We start from the raw sequence: 25,975 nt of genomic DNA, 5'->3' as shown, positions 1-25,975 counted from the left end.
ACACTGACATCAGAGAAGTGCACTTTCACATCTCCTGCGAGTAAAACCAGACGTAGCTACTTGCAATAGTCAGAACTAATCCCTGGTATCCAAAATTGTATCACAACAACTCTTATACTAGCTTAGCTAAGGGACATTTAACATTTACTTGTATGGGTTCAATCTGTCTATATAATCCAGCTGAATTACAATTTTTAAACACATCTTAGAGGTTTTCCCCTACAGAAAATTCTGGAAAGTCTCTTCCCTCTTTTTTCTTGAGAAATCTTTGGATTTGGAGCCAATTATCTTTCATCACAGCAGTTGAGATGCATTTGTCTCAGTCCCCGTTTTCCCCTAGCTATAACACATTTTGAACCGATTTTAATGATGTTTGCCAGATCACCAATCTTTTTTCCAACATTTTTCCCCACACTGCTGCTTATCAGTCTTGGCCTCGATATCCCACAGATGGATGATCATCCATCTGTGGGCAAACGTAACATTTAGATTAATTCCTTTGCCTGTCATGTAGACATTCAATTATTGGTGAGCCCAGAACAATAATGTACTTTTTTTTCAGTCCAACTAGAAAGTTACAGTACTTTTGGGGAGTTGTGGTTTTTTGTTTTTTGTTTTTTTTTTTCTTTTTTCTTTTACTGGCTTCCTCATTTGTAAACACTGTATGGACATACACAATTCTGAAGATATTCTGGAAGGGTATTGCTTGCTTGTTCTATTATGTTTCCATATATAGTATCTTCAATATACAGTATATATATTCAATATACAGTATATTCGGTATACAGAGTTATCTCCAAGGATTTCAAAGATCCCTGAAGTCTTTAATAGTTTACACAGTTTAATTATTATTAAAGTTATTTTTATCACTCTACTTTGTAAAGCAAAAACAAAGTAAATGTGCTGCTAGAATCTACAGAGGTAACCGCATGAGTGTCAAACCAGTTAAAGCACTTAATTTATACTTGGACTTTAACCTCTTGTTTCTAAGTCCCACTGGAATCAAATACAAGCTGTAAAAGGCTGTTATAAATTGCCATCCTTTCAAATAGCAGTATTGTTAATGCTCTTATATGAGAAAGAGGAAAAGGATGCTTTACTAAAATTGTTTGGCTTCTGTCACACACACAAAAGAAAAGAATGCTTTTGTTTGACCCTGATGCTGACTGCACTGAAATTTTTTCTTAAACACTTCAGAACATCCCTGAACAATTTCCCTCACCTCCTGAAGGAAAACAGATATTCTGCACACACATTAAAATGTCGTGCATAAGAAAAAATTCCTTGACAGTCAAACAGCACCCCATTTCCTTGTCTATCATCCCATATCCTTACTTGTATTTGATTAAGTAAATCACAGGAGCAAGAGCTGAAAATCAGTTCCCACAAGTGACCAAAGTGAATTTGATGTTGTGTTCTCTTCTAATAGAATGTGTTGTGATCCTTCAGTTACTGAGATCTCTCTTCTCTGCCTGTTAGTCTTCCAGCTCTTTGTTCTCTTTTTACACATCTCATGCTGCTGGCTATACCTTGTTAAACCACAACACAGCCAGAACATTCCTCCTTCACCACTGAATTTCTCAAAACTTCTCTTTAGAAAAAGTTACCAGAGTCCAACTCTAATATACATACATACGTATGTAGAAACTTCAAGGAACATATTGTAATGCTCTAGCTAAAACAAGCCACTGAGATAATTATTTTGTATATTATATAGAGCTGTTTCACAAATACCAAGAAAAGTGAAAGAAAACATGATCCACTAAAGACCTGATGCAATTTTCCCCCTAAAGTCAACACTGAGTAGAATCACAGCAGAATGTCACACCACACAGGTGCATTTACATGGAACACACTGTATCTCTGAACCCATGTTTTCAATATTAAAACATTTATGTATTTTAACAGCAGTTTACCCATACTTACAGCTGGTGAAATGGTATTATTATGATGTAAGTGTTGCATGGTAAAGTCTGGACACAATTCCACAAAAATAGCCTGAACTGGAATCTCCAAGCAACACACTTTTGCCAAAATCAGCCTATGAACTCATCACAAACTAGCATGGCTAAATTCTGTACGAGCTTAAAAAGTGCTTCTCTAAGTTATCAGTGTACTATGCTTGCAAATGCTATTGCTATACAAAAATTCTAAGAGATCACTCTCCAAAGTTCTAAAATGTGAAACATTTTCTTCCACATTAAACATATTTCATCTGCATAAACATATTTGAAATGATGTAAAACCTGGGGCAATATAGTGCACCACTTGTTAAGAACAATTAAAAAATACTTGGAAATGATTTTTTTTTTTAATATAACTTTGACATGCTTGTTTGTTCAGAGAAAGAGCTTGGTGCTGCCAACAGAACCATGGACAGACTCTTAAAGTTCTGCTATCCATACGTGCAGCCTTATCAACTTCAAGACAGAACATATGCACCACTAAGTCAAAGTGGAAAGCTGCAATCTGTTACTCACTTACCATTATGTAACCCATGCTACATAAATTCCAGACATATTTTTATTTCCTATCTAAAGTTACTTTCTAGTCTTTCTTGCACAAAGTCTCCTTGATATATTTTATGAGAAATTTCAATGAAGACCAAAAAAAATTCATCCAGATAAAAAGAAAAAAAAAAAAGTCTCCCATACTATTTAACTGTATAAACTTCACATCCAATTGCAAAATTCACAGGCATTTTCTATGATCCTCCTGAATAAACAGGACAGATTAGACCCGTTTTCCTTCTTAAATTCATATTTATCTTTGAAACAACATTCTTATCTAAACACACTTTATTTACTTCATAGAATGCAGTTCCAGCTCTAAGACACTTTATACTTCCTCATGAGTTTTGTTTTTAAGTATAATTTCCAATCACCTCAAGTGCTAATTAACATATTTTTCACAACACACCTACAAGGTTGGGAACCAGTGGCATCATCATTTCATACTTAGGAATAGTAGCCTGCTGGGGGCTGTGTGACTGTGGTCATGTATACATATATACATATATGCTTAATGTATACTAACTCCATCAACACTGGGCAACTCCAGCAACACTGGGCAAACAATTTCAGAAACAGAAATTCTGCTTCCTCTCAGCTGGAACTACAAAATGCACCATACCACTAAAAGTAGTCTTCAGATGTCTCAAGATGGAAAAGGAGACATACTGAACTAGGAAGGCCAAAACACTACGTAGCATTCTATCATGACACAGAACTGCACTGTACTTCTCCTTGATCTTTCATGCTCCTCCTAATCTGTCCCTGGAGACACAGCCATAATACTCAGGGGTGGCAGACACTGGCTTTTCAATTCTATCAGAAAGCTCTTTCAACAGCTTTTGTTGAGTTCCATGCAATCTCATGAGAGATCATATTTATGGTCCTGATTTATGACTTCTAAACTTCTAAACGTGACTAATCTTTAACATTTTCTCTACAATATCTCCAACTAGTGATCTGGCAACACTATTACCAGCCATTCAAACACAACTGCATATCTGTAAATCACTGGATGCCCAGAAGCACCTACTCATGTTTGGCAGCTATGCTCCCAAAGCACCGCTAGCCTACATTTAATCCCCTTCCCCCTGGAGGTACCTCTATCTAAAAAGATCTGAGGACTGACATTTTTTTCCCAGTTTAAGTCTACCCATTTAATGTCACAGGACTGAATTCACCTGTGGAGGTCCTGAACAATAGAAACTCCTGGTTTTCCTTCCCTGATTCATGTTCCTCAGCATACTGCAGAGATCCAATAAGTTAGAAAGAGCAAGAAGCAATGACTCCTTTGTGCACCCTGGGATTTATATGCTCACTGGATAGCAAGAGTCGGAAGAAAGAGACACAATCCAACACTGATGACCACTAATATTGAAAAATTACAGAAAAAACAATGGCACCTTCTTGTGAAAAGTGATGTTGATGTTGACAATGCAGTGAAGCATCTTCTTGAAACTTCTGAGAAAAAGGTGTCATGCTTTGCAAACAGCACACTTCACTGCTCTGAAAAGCTTAATCTAAGGCCTAAGGCTGCCCACTGTTCTCCATATTAGGGCCAAGACTTGTTGTCCATCATTGTGTTTAAAAATATAAATGGACAGAAGATAAAGATATGCAATACAGAAATGCACATATATTCATACAAAGGAAGTGTTTACAGGCTTAGAAAAAAAGCCTCTTCCTTACATCGTCAGAGCATATTTTTCTGTGCTGTAGCAGGGTCAGGAGACTTTGAATACCTTAGCTCTCCATCTTAATGTGTTCATTATTTAACTGCAGGAGCTTTTGTCCAAATCAAACCAGCAGACACTGGTTGGTAATACCTAACCTACGATTCATCAAGCTCTTCATCCTTTAAGCCAAAACTTGTCCTCAGATTCCCCCCAAAATGGACCATGAGCCAAGGCCACAAGCTGGGCATCTAATGCAATCCTTCAATCCTTTTTTTTTATTTTTATTAAATACGAAGCAGAGACAGCAGTCTAGCCTTCATACTGTGTAGAAGTTCATAAACACATAATAAATTAAATATAGAGAAAAACAGTCACCAATGGGAGTCCTAGACTCCAATTTTCCAAGAAGGACATCCATCATATTGAAGGGAGCTGTCATCCTAAGCTGACTACACTCTCAACTATGCCTACTTCAACAAACGTTGAAGGAAAAGCTATCATCTAGAAACAGCATTATGACAGTCCAACAGTGAATGAGGTTCAATTTTTCTTTTCATCCAGGAAATCTGTTTTATCTCTCAGCAGAATGCACAATATTGAAGCTTTTGCTAATCTCAGAATTATCTTGTCTAATTAACTTACTTTTTTTTTCTTTTTGTCTTTAAGTATTACTGCAATTCAGGTGAACAGACAAAAAATTTCAAGATCTTAAATAAAAGAGGCTTATAGTATGCTTTTTGCAATTGTACTTACATTGAAAAGATGACGCAAGTTGGTCTTGGCCGAGTCTCAGTGGTAATGAGCCCTCAGTGGACTGTTCTCCTGGAACCACTTTCTTTACTGGATAATATTTGGGTTTGATCACATATTCCTGTGTTTGGCCATGATGAAGATTCATCATCAGTGTCTGAGATGAAAGTGGAATCATCCTGATTAAGGAAAAAAAACAGAAGAGACACAGTAAGTATTAATAAGTTAGACTTCAAACCAACTGGTAAAAAAAAATTAAGACAAATTCATCTGTACTCCAAGCTCTCAAAAGTCAATTTGGGAAACTTACTAGCTTCTAATTAAGCACCCAATTTTCCATGCATTTAACATTTTAATTGTCTTGTCAGCTCAACAAGCACTTAGGCATATGAAGACTATAGGGATTACATCACCTCTTTTTTGATAAAGAAGTATCATGAAAATGGGAAGAAATCTCAGAAAACAGGGAGAAATGCCCTACTCAAAACCATGAGTTGGAGCTCAACTTTGTTGGCACACATACTTTCCAGACTGGTCAGAGAAACAGCAATGCAATTAAACATCTGTGTTTTGTGCAACTGTCATTGCATACCAGGAGTGGAAAGTAAAACCTGCACCCAGATGGATTTCCCTCTGATCCCTGGAAGTTAGTTTCCTTCCTCACCATATCACTCTATCTATAAGAACACTGCTTCTCTTGCACTTCCCTTTCCCTTTTGATGAGTTTTTTTTTCCCTATCTCATCAGAAGGTTTCTCTCTGTTTCCCAGCTCGCATCACTTTCCCATCTTTCTCTTTGTCTGCACCAGTGAACATCTCTAACAGTTGTCCTATAACCACACGGCTTCCCTTCAGAGCTAAACTATTTCCTCTTCTTATCAAACAAGATAATTCCTTCAAGCTCACTGATTCTCTCACTGACAATTGCAGTTCCTTACTTGCATTATTAGATTCTTCCCTTAAACCTCTCTGCACAAGACTGTTCCAATTTTTAGTTGGAATTCCCCTCTCCTTATTCCCAGAAACCATGGTTATTTACCCATATACCACTTATAGCAGGAACTGTTTCTTTGCTAACACAGAAACTGGCCTTCTCACACTCCACAGTACCACTCAACAATAAACAAAGAAGGGAGTAAGTCACATAGCTGCTAGCCACATGCAATGAAAATGCAAGCTATTTCAGGGTACTGGGCTACAGGGTTTCGCTGTCCAGCAAGTAGTAATAGGAAGCCTTTGTTAATAAATCCAGCAATAGCAATTCTTCAAGAATTTGTAGATGGTGTAGATCATACTGCAGAGATGTGTGTTCCTCAAGAGAATAGTGTCAACTACTAAACTTAGTAACAGTGGCTATTAAGATTACATTACCAAATGAAGGCATAAAGAGTGGGATGATGTGAACGCTTCTACTAAGCTAAGGGATTGCTTGGTCAGTAAAGCATAAATATGGGAAAATTATCGGATTTATAACAGCCACCCCTCAAAGAATCACAGCTCTGTAGTGTAAATAGCTGCCCTTAAAAGAAGAAATAGACAATGCTTCCCCACTGCAGTAAGACTGAGGAAGGTTCAGCTGAGCAACAAGACGGATGACTCCAGAACCATCTACCTACAATTGGAGTCTGATTCCTTAGTTACGTCTTTTGAGGATGCTTAGTAACTGCTGCAGCCAGTGGATTTGTAGTTAGAACAAACAACAGAGTTTTGTTCTACAGAGTGTTATTAACTTGGATCAGTTCTAGAAAAGTTTATTTGTTAGTACAGAAAATTAGTACTCTGATAAACAACAGAAACTTTAACTCTTTGTACTATCTCTAGAGTCAAATTTTTCAGATAAAGTGCTTATGCAGTATATTCAGGAGAAGTCCTTTTCCAAGATTAAGAGAAAATACTATATTTTCGGTGCTGTCTTCAAGCTTCCCACATACCAGATCAAAGAGAGCCATCAGTGATAGTGGAGGTTAGGTTCAACTTGACAAAGTATCAGCAAGAATGCCTCAACCTGAGAGAAACCCGTGCCACAGTAGTGACTGGTTTCCTAGACAAGTCAACACAATCCTTCCTGCACAAACTTGTTTCTCCACAGGTTTTAAGCCAGTGTATCCATCCACTCCTGCACCTGGACATCAGAGGGCAAGTTTTTCCCAGACGATGTGTAAGCAGGCCATGGTCACAGAAGTCAACATGGTACAGAAGCACACATTGCAGCAAACTTTTAGAGGCTGCTTATATTTGCTTTAAGTTTAATGTTGTTACTTTCTTGACTGTATCCAGAGAGACACTGCCATTTCAATGCCTGCTTCCTGTTAAGACTGACACATGTTGCAAAAAGTTACTTTTTATTACATATACAGCCACACTGCAGACCAAGCCCATCAACCCACAACAGATTCCATCACTACACTTATAATATAAATCCAAAACCTAACCAAATGCCTCACACCATACCAGAGACAGGCATGCTATACACTAGAAGCTGAAATTTACTAAGACAGTTGTCTCCCACTTCTCAGGTAATCTTCTTCCTTGATTTCATTCCCATTTAGCTTGCTAACTAACTAATATTAGGGCAATACTAGAATACGTTTTGTTCTACCAGAGAGTGGTTTTCTTAGAAGTATATAGAAGTTCCCTACTCTAGAAACTCTCCTTCTTTAAAAGAAGTATCTTCACTGCACATCTATGTTGGTACTCTTAGTTTCGTTAGGGACTAAATAATCTACTCTTGTATTAAAGGGAAAGCTTACAATAAGTTTGCAGCATTAAAATTGAAAAGCAGAAGATGAAACCAAGTTTGCAATGAAAAGTGGTCTAGACTCTTGCACATTTTCTGTCAGATTTGATCTTCTTCACACATAACTACCAACGATCTTGATTTTGGGTACGCATAAAAGTTCTCCCCATGTTTAAGAACAGCTCAGCACCAGACATCCATTGCTAGCATGGATGTTTACTAACTAGAAGCACGTATTTGCCAGTCATCTGACCAGTTGACTAGTCTTGCTTGAGTCTAATTCCTGATAGGGTCAAATATCAAAGAATTTATGAGAACCCTCCGTTGTGACTGCTCTTTTGATGTTCAAATTCTTCTCAACGTGATCTGGCTCTTAAAGATGTTAGTTTATAATCCAAAGGGACGTTGTGAAGCTAACTGTGATGACTGGTACAGGAATCACCCCAGGACCTATTATGCTTTTGGAAAAGATGTTAGCAGCTCTACTACAACTCTCTGAAAATCATTTGGTACTATAACTGTTAGTGCCAACTTGCCAAATTCCTCCCAACCTGCAAGCACAAATGTTTCTTCCCTTTCCTGAAAGGCTGAGCTCTGGATCTCTGCCTGAGCCCCTCATGCAGCTTCTGTCATACTGTGGGAACTCCAGTGCTGCATCCACAGTCATATCAGCTGCACCAGGGACCCCCCGTAAAAAGCACAAGACAATCCTTCTCATGGAGTAGTAATGCAGGCACTGACTTTGTCACTGTTTGAATATCCAAATTAAAGAACAAGTAGCATGATAAAAATTTCCTTATAACTCCTCAGGATTCAAAGCCAATAGAAACAAGTGGTGCTCTGTTGCTACCACAGACAAGGAGATAGTCAAAGTAGGTCCCAGACACTCTTAACTAGGCTTTTAGGACTTAAATGAAAGGCATACTTAACTCACAGCCATTAAACTTAAAAAGCTTTCATCTATAAATAACAATCATCACCACAACCAAAATCATTTTATTGCTTCCCAGCTTTGCAATGCTGCTTACTGCACATTTCAACATTACACAACCAAGATGAGCCCTCAGGCACTGTTGCAACAAAAATACTAAAGTACTATTAATGCTCCCCATAGTACAGGTTAAAAAGATGCAATTTATAGTTTCTATTTTTAAATTTTGCATGAAATAGCCAAGACTAAATAAGATTGTTGCATTACGTAGGCTTATGTCACTAATTTGGTTGGTAGTTCACAACTAAATGGTCAAAACTGACATTAACTTCAATAAGCTTGATTAAAAATTTTCCATAGCTAAAGTGTACAGAAACACGTTTTGATGTCAAACAAATGTCTAAGCATGTTTTCAGCAAACAGAATTACAGACACTAGCTAAAAAGGTTACAAGAATACTGCAGAGGAAGAACAAACATTTCCAGCTAATCATCATGCAAAAAAAAAAAAAGAAAAGCTCTCTTGCTTGATAATAGCAGACCAGGAATGCTATGTATCAGAGTAACTCTGGCAAGCAGAAATGAAACCAGCAACGTTTGGAATGGAAAGTACTGTCTAGACTAAATAAGACAAGCCTATCTCAGACTGCTTTCTTCATTTTATTTACTGCGAGTCTGATACATGCTCCCTGCTTGGCTCCCAGCTAGCAACAATTGAAAGAAAAACCAAGTTATCTGAATTGTTAATAATTTTAACCTAGAAATTAATTCCTTCTTCTCTACCTTACCCCAGACTCAGAATTAACAGCCAAATGGAGAAGAAAACCCAGCACTTTCTAAAATTATGATATGATACAAAGAAAACATGCAGGACAGTTTTAAAGGCATAAGAATAGAACTAAAAGCCTGCTGTCCTGTAAATTACCAGCAGTAAATTACCAGTTCAGCTTGACCTTTGCCAGCTGTTTCTTCCTTTGGTTGCTTGTCTGTTGTTTGTTTGTTTTTTTAATTTTTTTTTTTTAAGTTTAAGATACAAGAAAAAAAATCTAACTTCCCAGCCAATGAAGAACATACAGAATTTCTTCAAAGCCCCTTAACATTATCAGACCCAGAAAGCATGGCCTATTTTATAATGTACTTCCAGTCACAAAAGATGAAAGAGGAAGTGTTCAACCTTTTCTTTCTTCTCACCATCACAAAAATTCTGCACCAAGTGTATTTTATATACAAAAAAATATTAATGCATAATGAAAACTTTGCCCCTGACTTTCATGGTGAACACTGCAAACCTGATATTGAGGAATGCCTGCCCAACAATAACATTCATATTTTCATCATAAACCTACCTCAGCTTTATGCCATTGTAATGAAGATTTCCTGAGGCTACAATTTGCAAATATCAGTGCTTGGATATGAATAAATAATTTCAAACAACGCCTTCAGGTTATTCAGTTTTTGTTTGCTTGTTTTACTATTTGTTTTTACTTATGTACCAAGGTACAGGTGTTATTTACACCATGCAGGATCTTACCTGATCACGATCAAACTGATTTGCTTTGGAAGGGAAGTAATGCTATAAATCTTACTAAAGAATAATAAAAATACCTCATCTGGTACGAGATTAATAAAAAGAAAGAGTCACATATATTGTAAAAATATCCCTAACTACAAGTTGTGCTCAACTTAAATACAATTTCAGTGGTCAAACTCTTGCTGAAGACAGTTGCAGCAATGATCTACTCTCAAATATCTGCTAATAAAGTTAGCCTTGTATTTGTAGATTCACCTGTACTGCTTACAGGTTAGACAGAATCCTTTTGCTACCATAAACTGGTGTAATAGTTGAACTAAAGCTCTATGAACTAGCAGTGTTTCCCAGTTAAATCACGAAACCATGATTCCTTTGATCCACTACATCTTCTGCACACAATATAATAAACTGAAATATGTAAACTACAAACGTTCCTCCAGGTTTCTAAAGAGAAGAACTAAACTGAATTTTCTAGGATAGTGAGAAAAGATTTATTCCTACATCTAATAACCACAAAAAGGTTTCGAAGAAACCTGGCAGTTGAATATACAGATATGAAGGACAACAAACAAATGCACATGTACTTTCACACAATCCAACTTACAGTTTATGCAAAAGCAGATAAGCATATCTCAAATTAAAGCATTCAAGCATTTAATTTGTAAAACACTACTGGAAAGGTACTGGATTATATAAACGTTAATTACATTTAATTATTGAGAAGAAGGAAAGCTCTCCTACTAGATCTTTTCATCTGAATAAGATGAACACAGAAGTTTGGTCCACTTCCCTCCCAGATGTCACCAAAATACAATTCATGCAAACTTACAAAACCTTCATAGACTGTTAACTACCCTCAGTGTAGACCAACACACATAGCAGTATATGTGAAGGCTAGGAAAATATGATACAAACATAAACAAGAAACTGACATGAGTGTATAGTCCCACACTAACAGAAATTTACAAACTTTCTTCTTCATGCACTAAAAAGAACAACAGTAAGACACAAATAATTACTTTATACATACATTCACCAACATTTAGCCAGCAAAACTCTTCATGATTCCAGATGAATTAATTCAATGTCTCTATGATTTAATATGGGTTCTCAGCCATATGTGTCTGTGTATACACACACACACACACCCTTCCAGCCATCTCTTACACTCCCAGATTTCCAAAAGCCATTTTTTTGTCTTCTTGAATGTTGCTGGTATTAAACTCCTTAACAATTTCAGATTCTAGAAGACTTGCTACCAAATTCACAAATTTTTGCATTAAAAAGTTGACCTTTAGGGCATTTTATATTGCAACAGCGACTCAAGATGAAATATAGTACTCAACAGCAAAAACATACTTAACCAGATCATTGAAAGCTGAAACTGCTACTGCAAAATTGCTTTTGTTTTCATAGTACTAGTGCCATGTTACAAAACACTATGCCAACACTATCAGTACCAAAAACTCTGATGAAGATGCATGAACTAGTGATAATTTCTATCTTATCCACCCATGAGACACACTTTGGTATTAGAAAGGTATGTTGAAATGACACTTAAAAATAGAAATATACATTCCCACAGTGGATACTGTACAATAAAGAGCAAAACAAACGAGCACAGCTGCTTCAAAGGAAAAACCATGCATCACTAATCTACTCAAATTCTTGAGCATATTAAACCAAAGAGCAGACAGTTGGCTGATATAATTTACTTGAAATTCAAAAAGACTTTGAAGACTTATCTTACAAGAGCCCACTAAGAAAGCCTAAATAATAGAAGTGCTGCAAGCTTAAAACAGGCAAAGAGATAGAACAGATGCACATGTTTTTCTTGGATACATGTTAATTATGGTACACCCTTTTGAAGTCTAACACATACATGGTTTCTTAATATCTCACTCTAGTTAAATAAGTAGTTTAGAAGTGTATTACGCTTTCAGAAACCCTCAAATTTAATTTAGCCTTATGCACAGTATATATTTAAGCAAGTTAAACTCATTTTGAGAATAAACTTACGATCTTGTCTGAATTAAGCATAAGTCTGTCATTTAGGAGTGTAACATCAAAAGAACATATGCCAGTAAAGAAAAATCTTGGACAATCTTTGAGATTCTGATGGTTAAAATAATGACTGTGAAGAAACTAATGCAATGAGCAAGTAAATACACCATCAAGACTTTGTGTAGATACAGATATGCCAGCAGAAAGATTTTTCTCAGCTTACGTCAAGAAAACTGCTTCGAAAATATGATCTCATTGCTGTAATAACAGCTTCTCAGAAGGGGTCAAAAAAAAAAAAAAAAAAGGAATCACTTGTAGGTTTATAAGTTAGACCTGTGTGAAGTAGATGAAGTTATTTCTCCTGTTCAACAGTGCACAATCTGAACTTAAGCATTACTGATGTCTAGGCTCACTGCAGCCAACCAGGCGAGAGCATAACCACAGCAGAAGTTCCTAGTGTACAAAACTGGATTAAAAGATAAAACTCAAAGTACTTCTGTATACAGCGAGCAAGGACAGACTTCAATGCACTGATACCAATAAAGCTAAAACAGAGCCAGTGACACACCCAGGCAGAGGGAAGTTGTTCAGTTACAGAGCAAAATTCTTTAGATAATGTATGATAAAGATATAAAAATAACCCTTAATCCAAAATAAATTCAGATTATAATGGAAATGTATTTTTCACATTCTGCACAATCAGTTTTATAAAGAACTGTTACGAAATATGGATCACGTTTGCTTCTGAGGATGTAACAAATGTAAATGGAAGATGAGCATCCCTAGAATTCTATTATGAGAAGACTGCATGAAAAAAAAAAAAAAACAAATTCCTAAGCATACAAGTTTCTTAAATAACAATTATTACTATCAAGTCTTAATTTTCTCATTGTAAGGATGTGCCAACAAATGTGCCAGAGCACGTCAGAGCATTTTTACCCCTCCGTAATGCACGCTGATTTCATATGTAAGTAACTACTAGCAGATGCAGTGTAACACTGACTTTGTCCAACTGTTATAAACCAAAAGTGTAACATGCTCATTGCATGAGAATAAACCATGCCTTCATATGTTTGAATGATGAGATGTTATTCTGTGACAACCATCTGAACCACATTTATTGAAGGATTTCTAAATTGACAAGAACAAAAAAAAGTAAAATAAATGCACAATGATAGCAATAAGCTTAGAAAATTCAAGACTAAGTCCAGACTCCAGCTTCAGTACGTATAGTTCTCAGAAGAAACTCTTTGGCATATTCTATCAGGAGTAAGCAGCTCTGACAGACTGCACTGCCTAGAGGATACAATCTCTGCCATTCGCCAGGGACTGCTCATACTAAATTACACCACAGAATTTAGCAATCCTAAAGATGGAGAACTGGGGCAAGAGGGTGGGGAGGGAAGAGCAGAACCAAAATTTTTATCCAAGTTCTCCTCCACAGTGGCCACATAATGTCAAGTGATGCAACAGAAGCATGCTGCCGGCCACATCTGCCAACACTGGAAGCAATGCAAGGAAGAAAGGGGGAAAAAAGTACATGTTATGCTGTATCTCTGATGGTGGAAAGATAACTGATGAAAGTTCTGGAGGTAGAAATAATGTTTGCATTAGGCCAAGAACACTTACAACATCTAAACTTTCAAAATATATAACTACTTTCTTAGCTGAACTAGATAAACAACTCAGATGGCCTATTTCTTCATACCACAAAATTGAGTAACAAAGATTATCCTTTGTTTAAATTCATCACAAAAATGGAATGTTTCTATTTGCAGTAAGAAGCAGGAAAGGGGAGACAAGAGCACGCAGTTACACTTACCAAGAAGGCTAACTCTGGGGATCAGGATCTCCCAAAGCCTTGTGACACGTATGTAAATAGGCTGAGCATCAAATCACGCAAATACATTTTCTAAGCAATCCAGGTACTAAACTCATGCACAATCAGAGGACAGCAATTACAAAAGTTACTAGTAAAATTTAGTTAAGTCCTGACTTTAACCACAAAATTCTCTGTTCATTAAAAGTGTACGCATGTAATGAAAACACAATTTTGTTGCACTGTTATCTATTTTCAGATGAGCAATTTTGGTGAAATTGTGTTTAAGCCTACAAGATACTATGTCATAAATAAGAGGCAGCTTTAATACTGTTTGTTTAATCCTTTTTCTATATCAGGGATCTTGTGAGTACAACATCCCTGGTATAGAAAGTCACTTTAGAAGAAGTAAAGAACCAACAAAAGCACAGCTAACCGACTGAAGCTACAAGAAGTAATGAAGATTTATTCACTGTCACATCCTGGAAAATTCCTCTGCAGAAAGAATATTGACAAAGAACTTGGGTGAAAAATTAACAGTAAGTGTGCCTTATCTATACTTTTAACTAGAGACCACAGTCAGTAATTATAATCCACTAGAACACTACTGTCAGCTTGTTTAATAATGGACACCAAATACAGTCAGTTATTCCTATGTGAATAATTGCTTGAATCTTACCAGGGGCAGCACTTAAAGAATATCCCTACTAGGTCAGCATCCCAGAAGCAGGAAAGGCACAATACATCTTTTAACTTCAGACGTTAAAGGAAGAAAAAGTGCAGTACATCAACATTAACTCAACATATTTATAGCTAACTACAAAATTTCATACACCAAGTAAACTGAAAAGCCACATGCAAAGAATCTAGACATAGATGTGGACCACCTTTTTCTCACTTACTTGCTTAACTTTACAGTAGTAAAAAAAATTGTTTGCTGGAAAAGTGACTGCTAAAATCTTTCAGAAAGCAAATGCAAATAATATAGAGATGATGATATTTCTGAGGCAGGTTATAATTTTTGGCAAAAATTACAGAACTAAAGGTGATGGTACATTTCAACTGAACTGTGACAACATTCAATTGCTAGTGAGTCCAAAGAATGCTGTGATTAACAATATGTTCAGTTATTTTTAAAATAGGTAGAAGTTTACCTAGTGCACTGATGTTACTGATGAAAGCTGCCTCAAATCTCAATTTTAATAGCAATCTTACTACGCTATGTACTTCAGAGATTGCGAAACTAGAATAAAAAGATCAGAATAGGTATGCATTTTTTTATCCTTCTCTTTTATGTATCCACAAAACAACAATCTACGTCACAACTCAGAGAGATGCTGCAAAGTATTTAATGGTGAAATGTTTTTAAGATTGTATAGTGGCCTACACACGTAGTGAGAAATACTGAAACCGTTAAATTACTCTTAATATGATTTGTTGCCCAGTTAATCCCATGAAGTCCTGATTCCAGTAATGTCAAAAGCAGAACTCTCATTTACTTCATTGCTGGCTGCCATTTCATCCAGGATTTTGTTAATTGTTAAATGCAGCTTTGAATCTTTGGATTTAAAACCCGTAGATGCAACATGGAGCTGCCTTTAAGCAGCATTAAAACACAAAGTAAAACTACTCTTCATTCCCCATCCTAGTTCCTAAACCCACATTTGCCACCCTAGAATGCAGTGAAATACAAACAAACTTAAGGAACACTGTATCCTTGACTTCAGCCTGTGATCAACACAGGGATAAAGTATACAAAAACAATCAAATTCCTTTTTCATAAAAAGAAGTCCAACTACAGCTCAATTCAGCTTGCAAGAAAGCAGCTATAAAGAATTTCTGACATACATCTGAACCAACAGTGTCTGGAAGAACTTGATCTCCTATTCCAAACCACTTTGCCTACTTTAAAAAAAAAATTAAAAAAATACTGTGACCAAAAGCCCAGACTGCATTCCAGAGGTCTAGGAATAGCTTGTTTTCCTATTTGCAGTAGGTAAATTTGAAGACTGTGAGGCATTCCTCTGGTTTTTAAGGATGTCTCCGATTTCTCCTCAAAAATTCACTTTGCTTCTTTTCCTCTGCCTTTCAGATTTTGCTTCCCCTACATGCCTTCTTTCTGATCCTGCTCCAGCCCTTAACTCTGGCTCACAGGCCTTACTGCTGCGTGTGCTTTAAGATGCTGAAGTTTGTGACTTGCAGGTTTGTACAATACACTGGCATAAGGCAAACCACATTTCACACTACTTTTTTCCCCTCTGTTGCATAAGGGTTTTTTTTTTAAATGTAAGATGAATACTGTCATTCCAGCAAGTCAGAACTACAAAATGGACAGGTTATAAGGTGTTTGAAATTACAACCTTAGGGCTCAATTTAGCAGTTTCCCTTCACGTTCTTTTAATTCACGTGCTTTGATATTGAAGTGTCTGCGGCGTCTGTTCTTTTTCTTTTTCCTTGTTAATGACTTCAAAGAAATACATGCTTGAACTCCTAAACACATTAAACTAATTTAAATTATCTTAAAACACGCAGTGACTGCTCAGTAAGCCAGAAAATGTAGACTGCATCTGGAAACAACCTACTGCTTAGTGAACTACGTGAACAATCAAATAAGAAATGAATACATTAAGTAAATAATACCACTGACACGCGTGTGAGTTAGTTAGAAGTTGCTGCAGCACCACTGCCAGCTAGAAGCATGAAAATAGATTTTAAGAAATTTAGAAATAGATTTTAGAAATTTAGGGGTGTGTGTTGGTTTTTATTTCTCTGTTGTTGTGTTGGTTTGTTTTTTTTTTTTTTAATAGGTGTTTATAACACACTATTTATGCTCTCATATTTCCTAGAAAAACTACCTGTGGAAAGCATACATTTACAGAAATCAGTATGAAACAATTCAGTTGCATAACTCAAATCTACAACCACATTGGTTTAAAAATATCATTTTAGCTAGCATCTGATATCCACCTTCTTTAGCTTGATGACTTACTGTCAAAAACCATGCAAATATTGCAAATAATCTCTTCTGTATGGGCCAATGCATGTCAAATCACAGAGAGACTGGATAACCTTACACACATACTAGAACATATACATATAACAAACAATCTAATGAGATAATTTGTCATGGTAGAAATAACAGCAAAATAAACTAGTACCACCACAAGATCACTCTGATAAAAGCCTATGTGTTGAGAACCATGAATCACAACTCGTTCTGTGGTGTCAGCTGCCTTGCAAATTACACATCTTCAGTGGCCCTGTGGAATGCTGTCTAAGGAACTTTTGGGAACCAGCACGTGTAACGGATAGACTTTTTTGAGGCTTATGCTGAGCATCACATCCAAAAAGCCTGTAAGAACTCCGCAGTCCTTGGTTTGACATGAATCAATTTAATCTTTATCTTAATAAAACAAGAAAAAATTTCAAAAAGTTGTCGGTACAACTGCAAACCCAACACCACTGTATGCTTCAGGTCTCTTAGCCACTTTGAATGTTGATGATGGAGAGCACATACTTCCCACTTCCAGTGCTGAAACATTCATGTAGATGGTATTTCTTGACACCTTCACAGCCCTTTGGCAGTTCTCGTTCCTCAGAGATGCTGGCTCCAGCAACAAATACTGTAGGTTCCTACCCCTACACATCACCAACAATAAAAAAGAACAGCTGTACAGAATCCCTGAGCTTAACAATGCTTTGGAAAGGAGGAAAGATATAGCAGTTGCTGTTCACGTCCAGTTCTTTAAATGCTACTTTGGGCTTAGTTTCTATAACTGCCTCAGTCCTCTCTGTCAATTCATGTTTACAGGCATACCAGATGATGTATGACATAATCAGGAATATGCAAACTGTCAGCTCCCCTACATGCACTCACAGACACACGAGCGAGAAAGATACTGATTCTGCCCCCTTTCAGCTCACTAGAGGATGCAGAAGTCCTATGATCTCCCTTGGTACTTGTTGATCAGGCTGCCTGCCATCATAAGATCAGTTCTCACTTTACTGGAGGAAGTAGCTATACCACCATTAGGTACTTCCTAAATCTACAATCCACCTTCCAAGGGAGGTATGTCAAGTTGGACTTCGTACATCGATCAACTTCCCTTCTGTTTCAACCAGCAGATTTCTCCTGTGACACAATGGGCAGCCTTAGCTCAAAAGGCTTACGTATATCTAGGTATAGATGTGTATATACACACACATCTATCTATCTATCTATCTATCTATATATATGTGTGTTAGCTTTACATGTGTTTGCTCCCACCCCCCACCAATATCTGTAACGTATATACACAACACTACAAAGAAATACCAAGTTCAACTTCAAAGAAGAAAAATGCTTGAAAGCTTAACCGTGAAAGGTCCATATCTTTTGCCACAGAGCTTGGAGAATAAACTAATCTTACAAAAGCAAAGCACAAATCAGCAAGACTGTAAACAGGGAGAACAGCTTTATTTCAAACAGTGCCTCTGATTACAGGAAACATTACACTCAATCACTCTTCCTTTTTTCTCATGCTGGGATTGAGCCACCATGTGATAGACCACATCAGCTGAATCCTTGCAAAATACTGGTATGTCTGGCTTCCCCAGCCTGCAGCGCTCCTATCTGCGTCCAAAAAGCATTATCACTGGAAAGCAGATGAGAAAGAACGGACTTGGATTTTCCTTCTCTCTGCTCTCGACTTCCTTGAAGGCACAGCTTAATAGTTTCATCAGACCAAATTTGTAACACAGAGGATCGTCACTGCCCTTACAAATGAGAGTGTAAACCCTAGATATTTTACATATCCTGTCTGTGCATATTAATCAGTGGAAGGGGTAAGGAGGTGGTCAAATTCAAATTGAGACCATGAAGTTGTAAATTTCAGTATTTTTTCTCCCTTTCTCATTTGTATTTCTGAGAGAAGGTCTGTATCTGAGAGGAGGACAAGTTCTGAGAAAGGAGATGAAAACCACAGCACCCATAAGACAGTAAAATCACAGTGTGGGTTCTTCTCTGTTAAAGTCCTCAATCATTTTGGAGCCCTGAAGAGAAGTTTTTGAGGGTGTCAGTTGATGAAAGACTCAACATGAGCTGACAGTGACCAGAAGGCCAACAACATCCTGAGTTGCACCAAGAGAAGTGTGACCAGCACGATGAGGGAAGTGATTCTGCCTCTCTGCTCTGCTTTCGTGAGACCCCACCTGGAGTACTGTATCAAGTTCTGGGGCCACCAACACAAGAAGGACATGGAACTGTTGGAGCAGGTCCAGAGGAGGGCCATGAAGATGATCACAGGTCTGGAGCACCTACCCAACAGGGACAGGCTGACAGAGTCGAAGCTCTTCAGTCTGGAGAACAGAAGGCTTGGAGCCTTCCAACACCCAAAAGGGAACTTACAGGAAAGCTGACTTTTTATAAGGGCATGTTGGGACTAGTCATGGGGAAGTGGTTTTAAACTGGAAGAGCATAGATTTAGACTAGACATTAAGAAGAAATTCTTTACTGTGAGGGTGATGAGACACTGGACCAGATTGGCAACCACCTCACTGGGCCCCTCCCTGGAGATGTTCTCAGGGCCAGATTGGATTAAACTGAGTAACCTGGTATAGAGGAAGATGTCCCTGACTACAGCACAGAGTTGGAACTACATGATCCTAAACTCCGTTTCAACCCAAAGCATTCTATGATTCTATGATTTTATCACCATATTAATTGCTATTGTATAATGGCTTATTTTTCACACCTAAGAATCTACATACACTGAAGTAACAACTTCCATGCAAAGTTCTTGAAGAGCAACTTCCTTACATTTTCCATTTCTGATGGAGCAGAAGGCACTTAGCACTTAGTTGAAAACAAATATTGCTAAGTACCTTCCAGATAAAACTAAAGACAAAAATCCACCAGCACCAGAAAAACCTGCTCAGTTTCAGAAGCACAAGGTACCCAGCAATTTCTAGCAATAAAATTAAAATGAATCAGCTGGATCTTGAAAATGTTTGGATTCTTAGAAAAGACCTTTAAGTTTTCTTGCATTCCCTTCTGCATCTGACTGTACAACAGCCCATAGTTCTCATCCTTACTGTATATTGCATGATTCTCTGTAGTGTAGTTCCCAGTGTTTCGTTCTTGATTTTTAAAGATAATGAAGAATAAAACATATTTCTGGCCTACTTATCACTTGATTTCACAACTGTAGTTTCTATGAACTAAGACTCTCTGTAGGAAACTAACATTTTTTTGTCAGTTTGCCTGCAACTGATGATTTTATTTTGCTTAAGTGACCTAAATGAAGAGAAAATTATAACAAATAGACTGTACAAGACTTGCATGTGACTTAAACTGTGCAAGGCAGGCAAGTGCATTATTCCCTGTCCTCTTCCCAGAATGCAGGAGAAGAAGGAACAGAAAAGCTGGAAGCTGACACTGGAAGTAACATATCTCTATTATAAAATTCAACTCTGTGTAGTAAGTTTGGCAATTAAGATGATATATTTGCAGAAGAACATCATGGTGATACACAGCACAACTGAACGTGAAATTAATAATCTGAAGCATATAACCACAGTAAAGACCATAACTATAACCAACTGCATGTGCTTAAAGGTACAACTGAAAAATTTTCTGACAGCTTAGACTAAGTATGATCAAAAGCTCTGAAGCAAGCACTGTCATTTTAAGAAACTGAAGATTTAAAAATACATGCGCAGTATTTTCTATACAGTTGGAAAAGTTTTCAAAAGCTTTCATTTTAATGCTTTCATATTATGTTCTGTGTAATCAGAACATGAAGTACTTCCGATATGAGTCACTCATATTTTAGAACTTCATAAATATTATCAAGAGACAAGCTTAGCAAAGCCACACCAAGTTCAATATCTCAAGCAACTTGACAACTATTAAGCAGAGACCTACAATCTACCCCTCTCAGCATCTAAAGGAACTTTGACTTTGAATTTTTGTTGTGAGAAATGAGATATTTCACACACATTCTCACAGAATTTTCCACCTACAATATTGTAGCCAAATACTGAAAAGAAAAGCTTGCAATTACCACACATTTCTTTATTATCTCTTTGGTCTTGTTCTTTCAGACCAGATAGTTCCCCCCACTTTATTTTAATTTTTTTAATAACAAGAAAATAACAGACTATTCATTTTACTTAGATTACAGCATTTAAAAAGCAAATGGTCTTAGGAGGTGCATTGTCTACAGTGCCATCTAACAAACTGAAAATCATGCCTACTGAACTCTGCACTTCTAAGCCCAAGTTCCTAACTCTTAGAGCATTCTGGACACACTTTGTAACATTTGCTGAGAAGAATTCATCAGCTTAAGAGACTCAAACCGAAATCTGGCACACCTGGTCTTGTTTCAAGAAGGAAGCTGTCTTTTGCCAAACCTAAGAAGGAGTGGATTTTACCATTTCCACATTGGAACAGAAATATTATTTTCATGATTGCACAGCTTAAAAAACACCACCACACAACAGCTTTATGTTTTAAGACTTCAACATATCTTAATAAGAACAAATATTTTGCCCATAAAAATAAAATTGAATTAGTTGAAAATGTTGCAGAGTGCACATGAAGTATGACATTCTCAAGAAGGGAGCACAGCCAATGAAAGCAAAGAACACTCATTTTAAAACTGAGACTCACCAGCTAGTTTCCATAGCTACTTTTTAAACAATTGTAAGCTCAATCATTTCTTAGAACAACCTTGTTTACTATGAATAACTTTAAAATGGCTGTTCTAAGAAAAAGCTATTTGAAACCATTTACAAGCAAGCAAAACAGCTAGCAGTGGCTGCAATTCTAAACTTTAAAACACAGAAAAGGGAGAGTATTATCTGCTCTTTGTTTGCCTTAAAGATTTACCTTTTCAGAATACTACTACAGAGTAAACCTCCAATGAGGATTCCAGCCTTGCCATGCAAAATGCTTTAAAAATATACAGCATGGCAGAAATTACAGTGCAAGGATCAAACAGGCCAAATACACACACGAAGAAATTGAGTCAAAGACGAAGAGCTCCAAGAAAGAGGAACAGACTTCCCAAAGAGAAAGTGAAGATGAGCAATAGTTAATCACTAAGTTACTCTAAGGTCATTTATTTATCTTTAATGACAACACAGTACAAGTAAATATCAGTTAAGTAGATAGCAGCAGTATTACCTCATCCTGGGAAGAGGAAACTGTGCATCTTGTAGAAAAAGCACATGCAGCTCACATTACAGAAAAAAAGGATAAGACATCAGCATCCTCACAGAGCAATTTAGGTCAAATGAACTGTAGGCTTGTTTGTACCTACCAGGCCTAGTTTACATTCTTATCCTTGGATAAACTTAAAGCACTTATTACAGAAGGCAGAAAATATTTATATGTATTCCAGCAAAGAATGCAGTAGGTTGAAGATTTTCTCCTTTTGCTGTAAAACACTCAAACATTGCAGGAAATTTGCAACAGTGAGTCCAGACTTCTTCACTCTCTTGGATGGAAGGTTCCACATGCAGCTCTCCTCATTAGAATTATTCAAAGCAACCTATAACCACAGCACTGGAGAAGAAACAGCAGTGTCCACCAAAGCAGTTCTCCACAAGTGTTAATAACTGCCTGACAGCAAAACATAAGGGAGACTATGGAAAACTGCATACATATCCTTTCTTTAAGACCCTGTTAACATAAGCAGTTAGAAGGAAAACCTGCTCCCCAATAGAACGGAAAGCCAGCTACAGAAATAGCTTGGAATAACCTGCATCTCCATTCTCCAGAGGGAATTTGAAAAAGGGGTGGAATGCCCAACCAGACTAGCTGTTACGTGAGGAAGTACTGACAGACTGCTCCGGAATCAGCCCTCGCAAGGTTACTGCATACAGAATTAGGTGTTCATCCTTTTTTCTCTCTTAATAATAGTAAAATTTGGTAGTGAATGGGAAAAATTTAAGCACCTTGCTTTCCTTTTACCACCTCATCTTCAGTCCCTATCACCTGAATCTGCATTGGAGATATTCTCAGTGTACAGCTGTAGATTACACCTCTTTCTAATCCAACTTGGAGAAACAAATCAATTAAATAAAAGTAAATCCAATTTATGGATTTACTGGATTTCTAAACCACACATCAAAAAAACCCACCAAAACATAGATTAGCCCTCCACATTGCAACAGAAGGAAAATACTTCAGTATGTAAAACGTTCCCTGCAGAGAAAAGCCTCTGAAACACTGGAAAAGGGGAGATGAGCGGCTGATTTCTTGTTAAGGACTTGCAGGTGTGCAACAGCTGAAATTCTCAAATAGGCATTATATAATAACAACAACAACAACAACAACAACAACAACAACAAAAAAAAAGCTGTTCAAAGCAATAAGGAGGTACAGCCAGGACTGGGGCAAACAGCAGTTGTTTGCTACTTTAGATCTTCAAGGTTCTAGTGCATGAAGCAAGAGAGAAACCGGGGCTTTTGATGCAGATCACTACTTATAAGGCACACACAGCCTCACAGTAATTAAGTTGCCAAAAGCATCCATTTTAGAGCCATCCTCATCCACCACACAGAACTCAGAATAGAATGCATACCAGAGATCATTCAGATCATTCTTCAATGAACAGGCTTTATATCCAATAACTACTTCTTCCAAAAGCCTATACGGGCTATAAAACATTTAAATGGTCAAAAAAAAAAAAGTGCAAAATTCATACAGAGAAATGTATGTAATTTAACTTTGTACTCCCCAGTATTGTCAATCCCTAAAAGCACTTAAAGCTAAAAGGGATTCTGGAATCAGATACCATTGTCCAGTGGCCAGTAAAGATGATTACAGAAGTGGCAAATGAAAACATATTTGTTTCATACTCTAAAATTTGAAACTTTTTGCTAGCAACAATGCAAAAACAAGGAGCCAGAGAGGTAGATGGTTTCAGTGCATGGCCCAGAAGGCAGTGTAAGCACAATGCACATCTGTGAAAAACTGGAATGGAGAAAGCTCCACAGGAGAGAGAAACTCCATTTAAAACATAAGTTGATGGCACTTAAAAATTCTACCGTGATATTCCTAAGTAAAAGACTGGGAAAGACAGTGTACATCTCCGAACAACACACCCACTATTAGCAAAAACAGCATACTCAAAAGAAAGCAGAAGTTAGTAACAGTAACAAGCATCCAGAACAAGCAGTATGTTGTTCAAACAGGCATAGAGCAGGTAATCAAATTGTAGTATTTCATGCAGAAGCATGAGTGCATACAAGTTCAAGAAAGAGAGTAGAGAAAGACTGATCAGTTTTATACAGGCATATTAGGAAGGAAGCATTCCTACCATAGGAAAGGCAAACAAATAGGGAGATTAAAAAAAAAAAGTGGAAGCTGGAAGAGTGATGCTACTTATTAAAGAGAAGCTTCTCAAATTAGATCAGCAAATTAGACAAATCACTAACAGCATCCTTGGAGACTTCAATTTCCACTAGAGGAAACAGTATTAAGGCTGTATTACCAGCTCCTTAAGACAGCAGCAGTGACCATATCTCTGAAGCCACAAAGTAGCTATAATAATACGAAATTTCAGTTAACTCCAAACAAAAGCACAAGAGTAAGAAAATTTTTTGTTTGTTCATTTTTACACAGTTAACATCTTCACAGATCAGTGAGGCAGGAACTCAGAAGCAAAAAGAATCTTGGTTTGACCTAACTTGCATACAGAATTCAACTAAAATGTTATCACTGAAGAGATGCCACAGGACTGAACAAAATGAGCCTTGAGTTAACATTCTTAAAGAGGGAATAGAAGTCAGAGGATTCACTACAGCAGCTAAGAGTTTTAAAGACAATAAGTGGAGAGAAAAAAAAAAAAAAAAGCTGGTTAGAAAAAGTCAAGAAACCAAAAGCCTGCCCAAGGGTCCTTATACCCAGGAAGCCACGTATTAAAGGATCATGCAGAAAAGGCCAGAGAATTAATTCTCAATTAATTCTTCTCATTTGTGTCCAACTTGAAAAAGCTGAGAAATGTCCACATGCTTCCCGCTATGATGGACTCTCATGATCCAATTCAAATTGTAGCTTAGATAAAAGTTAGGGAACAGTCAGTTACCACCAATACATCATTAGACCTGACAGGTAGAATTTTGTTTAACTTCTGGAAGTTGTGTGTCAAAACAACCTATTATGTAATATTGTGTATACACACACAGATCTATACATATACATACGTAGATAAGACAATTATCAACCATTAAAAAATAAATGCATCAAACAGGGCTTTGTTTTCCTTATCATTGACGTGGGACATGTTTTTAATTCCATTTATTACAATCTATGCACAGTGCCTGGAGAAGTGAATCAAACACAGTGAGTTCTTTGGAACTGATATGAGTCTTGACTCAAACTGTTTTCTTCCTAATTGTCATGATGACTGTGTTGGCTTCCTGACTTAGTTAAGGCATGGCTGAATGATAAGGAAGGTTCTGGATGACTCTCCTTAGTATATTTGCTTGATCCTTGCATTCAGCTGAAGATGATATTATCTGTATTTTAGGCACCTCAGTAGAGAAAGGACACTGAGGTGCTGGAGCAGGTCCAAAGAAGGGCAATAAGGCTGGTGAAGAACTTGGACAATATGCCCTCCAAGGAGTGACTAAAGGCACTGGGGCTGTTTAGTCTGGAGAAAAGGAGGCTGAGGGGAAACCTTATTCCTCCCTTCCAATATCTGGAAGGCGCTTACAGCGAGAGCGGTGTTGGTCTCTTCACTGGTGACAGGACAAGGGGAAATGGCCTCAAGTTGTGCCAGGGGAGGTTTTGGTTGGATATCAGGAAAAACTTACTGAAATGGTTGTTATGCACTGGAATAGGCTCCCCAAGGAGGTGGTTGAGTCACCATCCCTGAATGTGTTTAAAAACCATTTGGATGTGCTCATGGACATTATTTAACAGAGGGTTGTTTGAGTTAGGGTAGTATGGTTAGGTTGCAGTAGAACTTGATGTTTTTAAGGTCTTTTCAAACCTGAACAGTTCTATGATTCTATGCTATTAATATAG

General features: G+C 37.2%; 1 protein-coding gene across 4 annotated transcripts in view; it reads right to left on the bottom strand.

Annotated features, from left to right (window-relative positions):
* LTBP1 (latent transforming growth factor beta binding protein 1) overlaps positions 1–25,975 on the bottom strand; it is a 177,988-nt gene that overhangs the window by 125,215 nt on the left and 26,798 nt on the right. For all 4 annotated transcript variants that reach the window (XM_042823309.1, XM_042823790.1, XM_042823473.1 and 1 more), the window contains one exon: positions 4,940–5,115. In XM_042823309.1, coding sequence (XP_042679243.1) covers positions 4,940–5,115 — 176 coding nt within the window. The remainder of the gene's footprint in view (positions 1–4,939; positions 5,116–25,975) is intronic.

Source organism: Centrocercus urophasianus, unplaced genomic scaffold, assembly GCF_019232065.1.
Source record: "Centrocercus urophasianus isolate 14NV4802_14NV808 unplaced genomic scaffold, USGS_Curo_1.0 seq_10, whole genome shotgun sequence".
NCBI lineage: Eukaryota > Metazoa > Chordata > Aves > Galliformes > Phasianidae > Centrocercus > Centrocercus urophasianus.
This window is presented reverse-complemented; position numbering and strand designations above follow the sequence as displayed.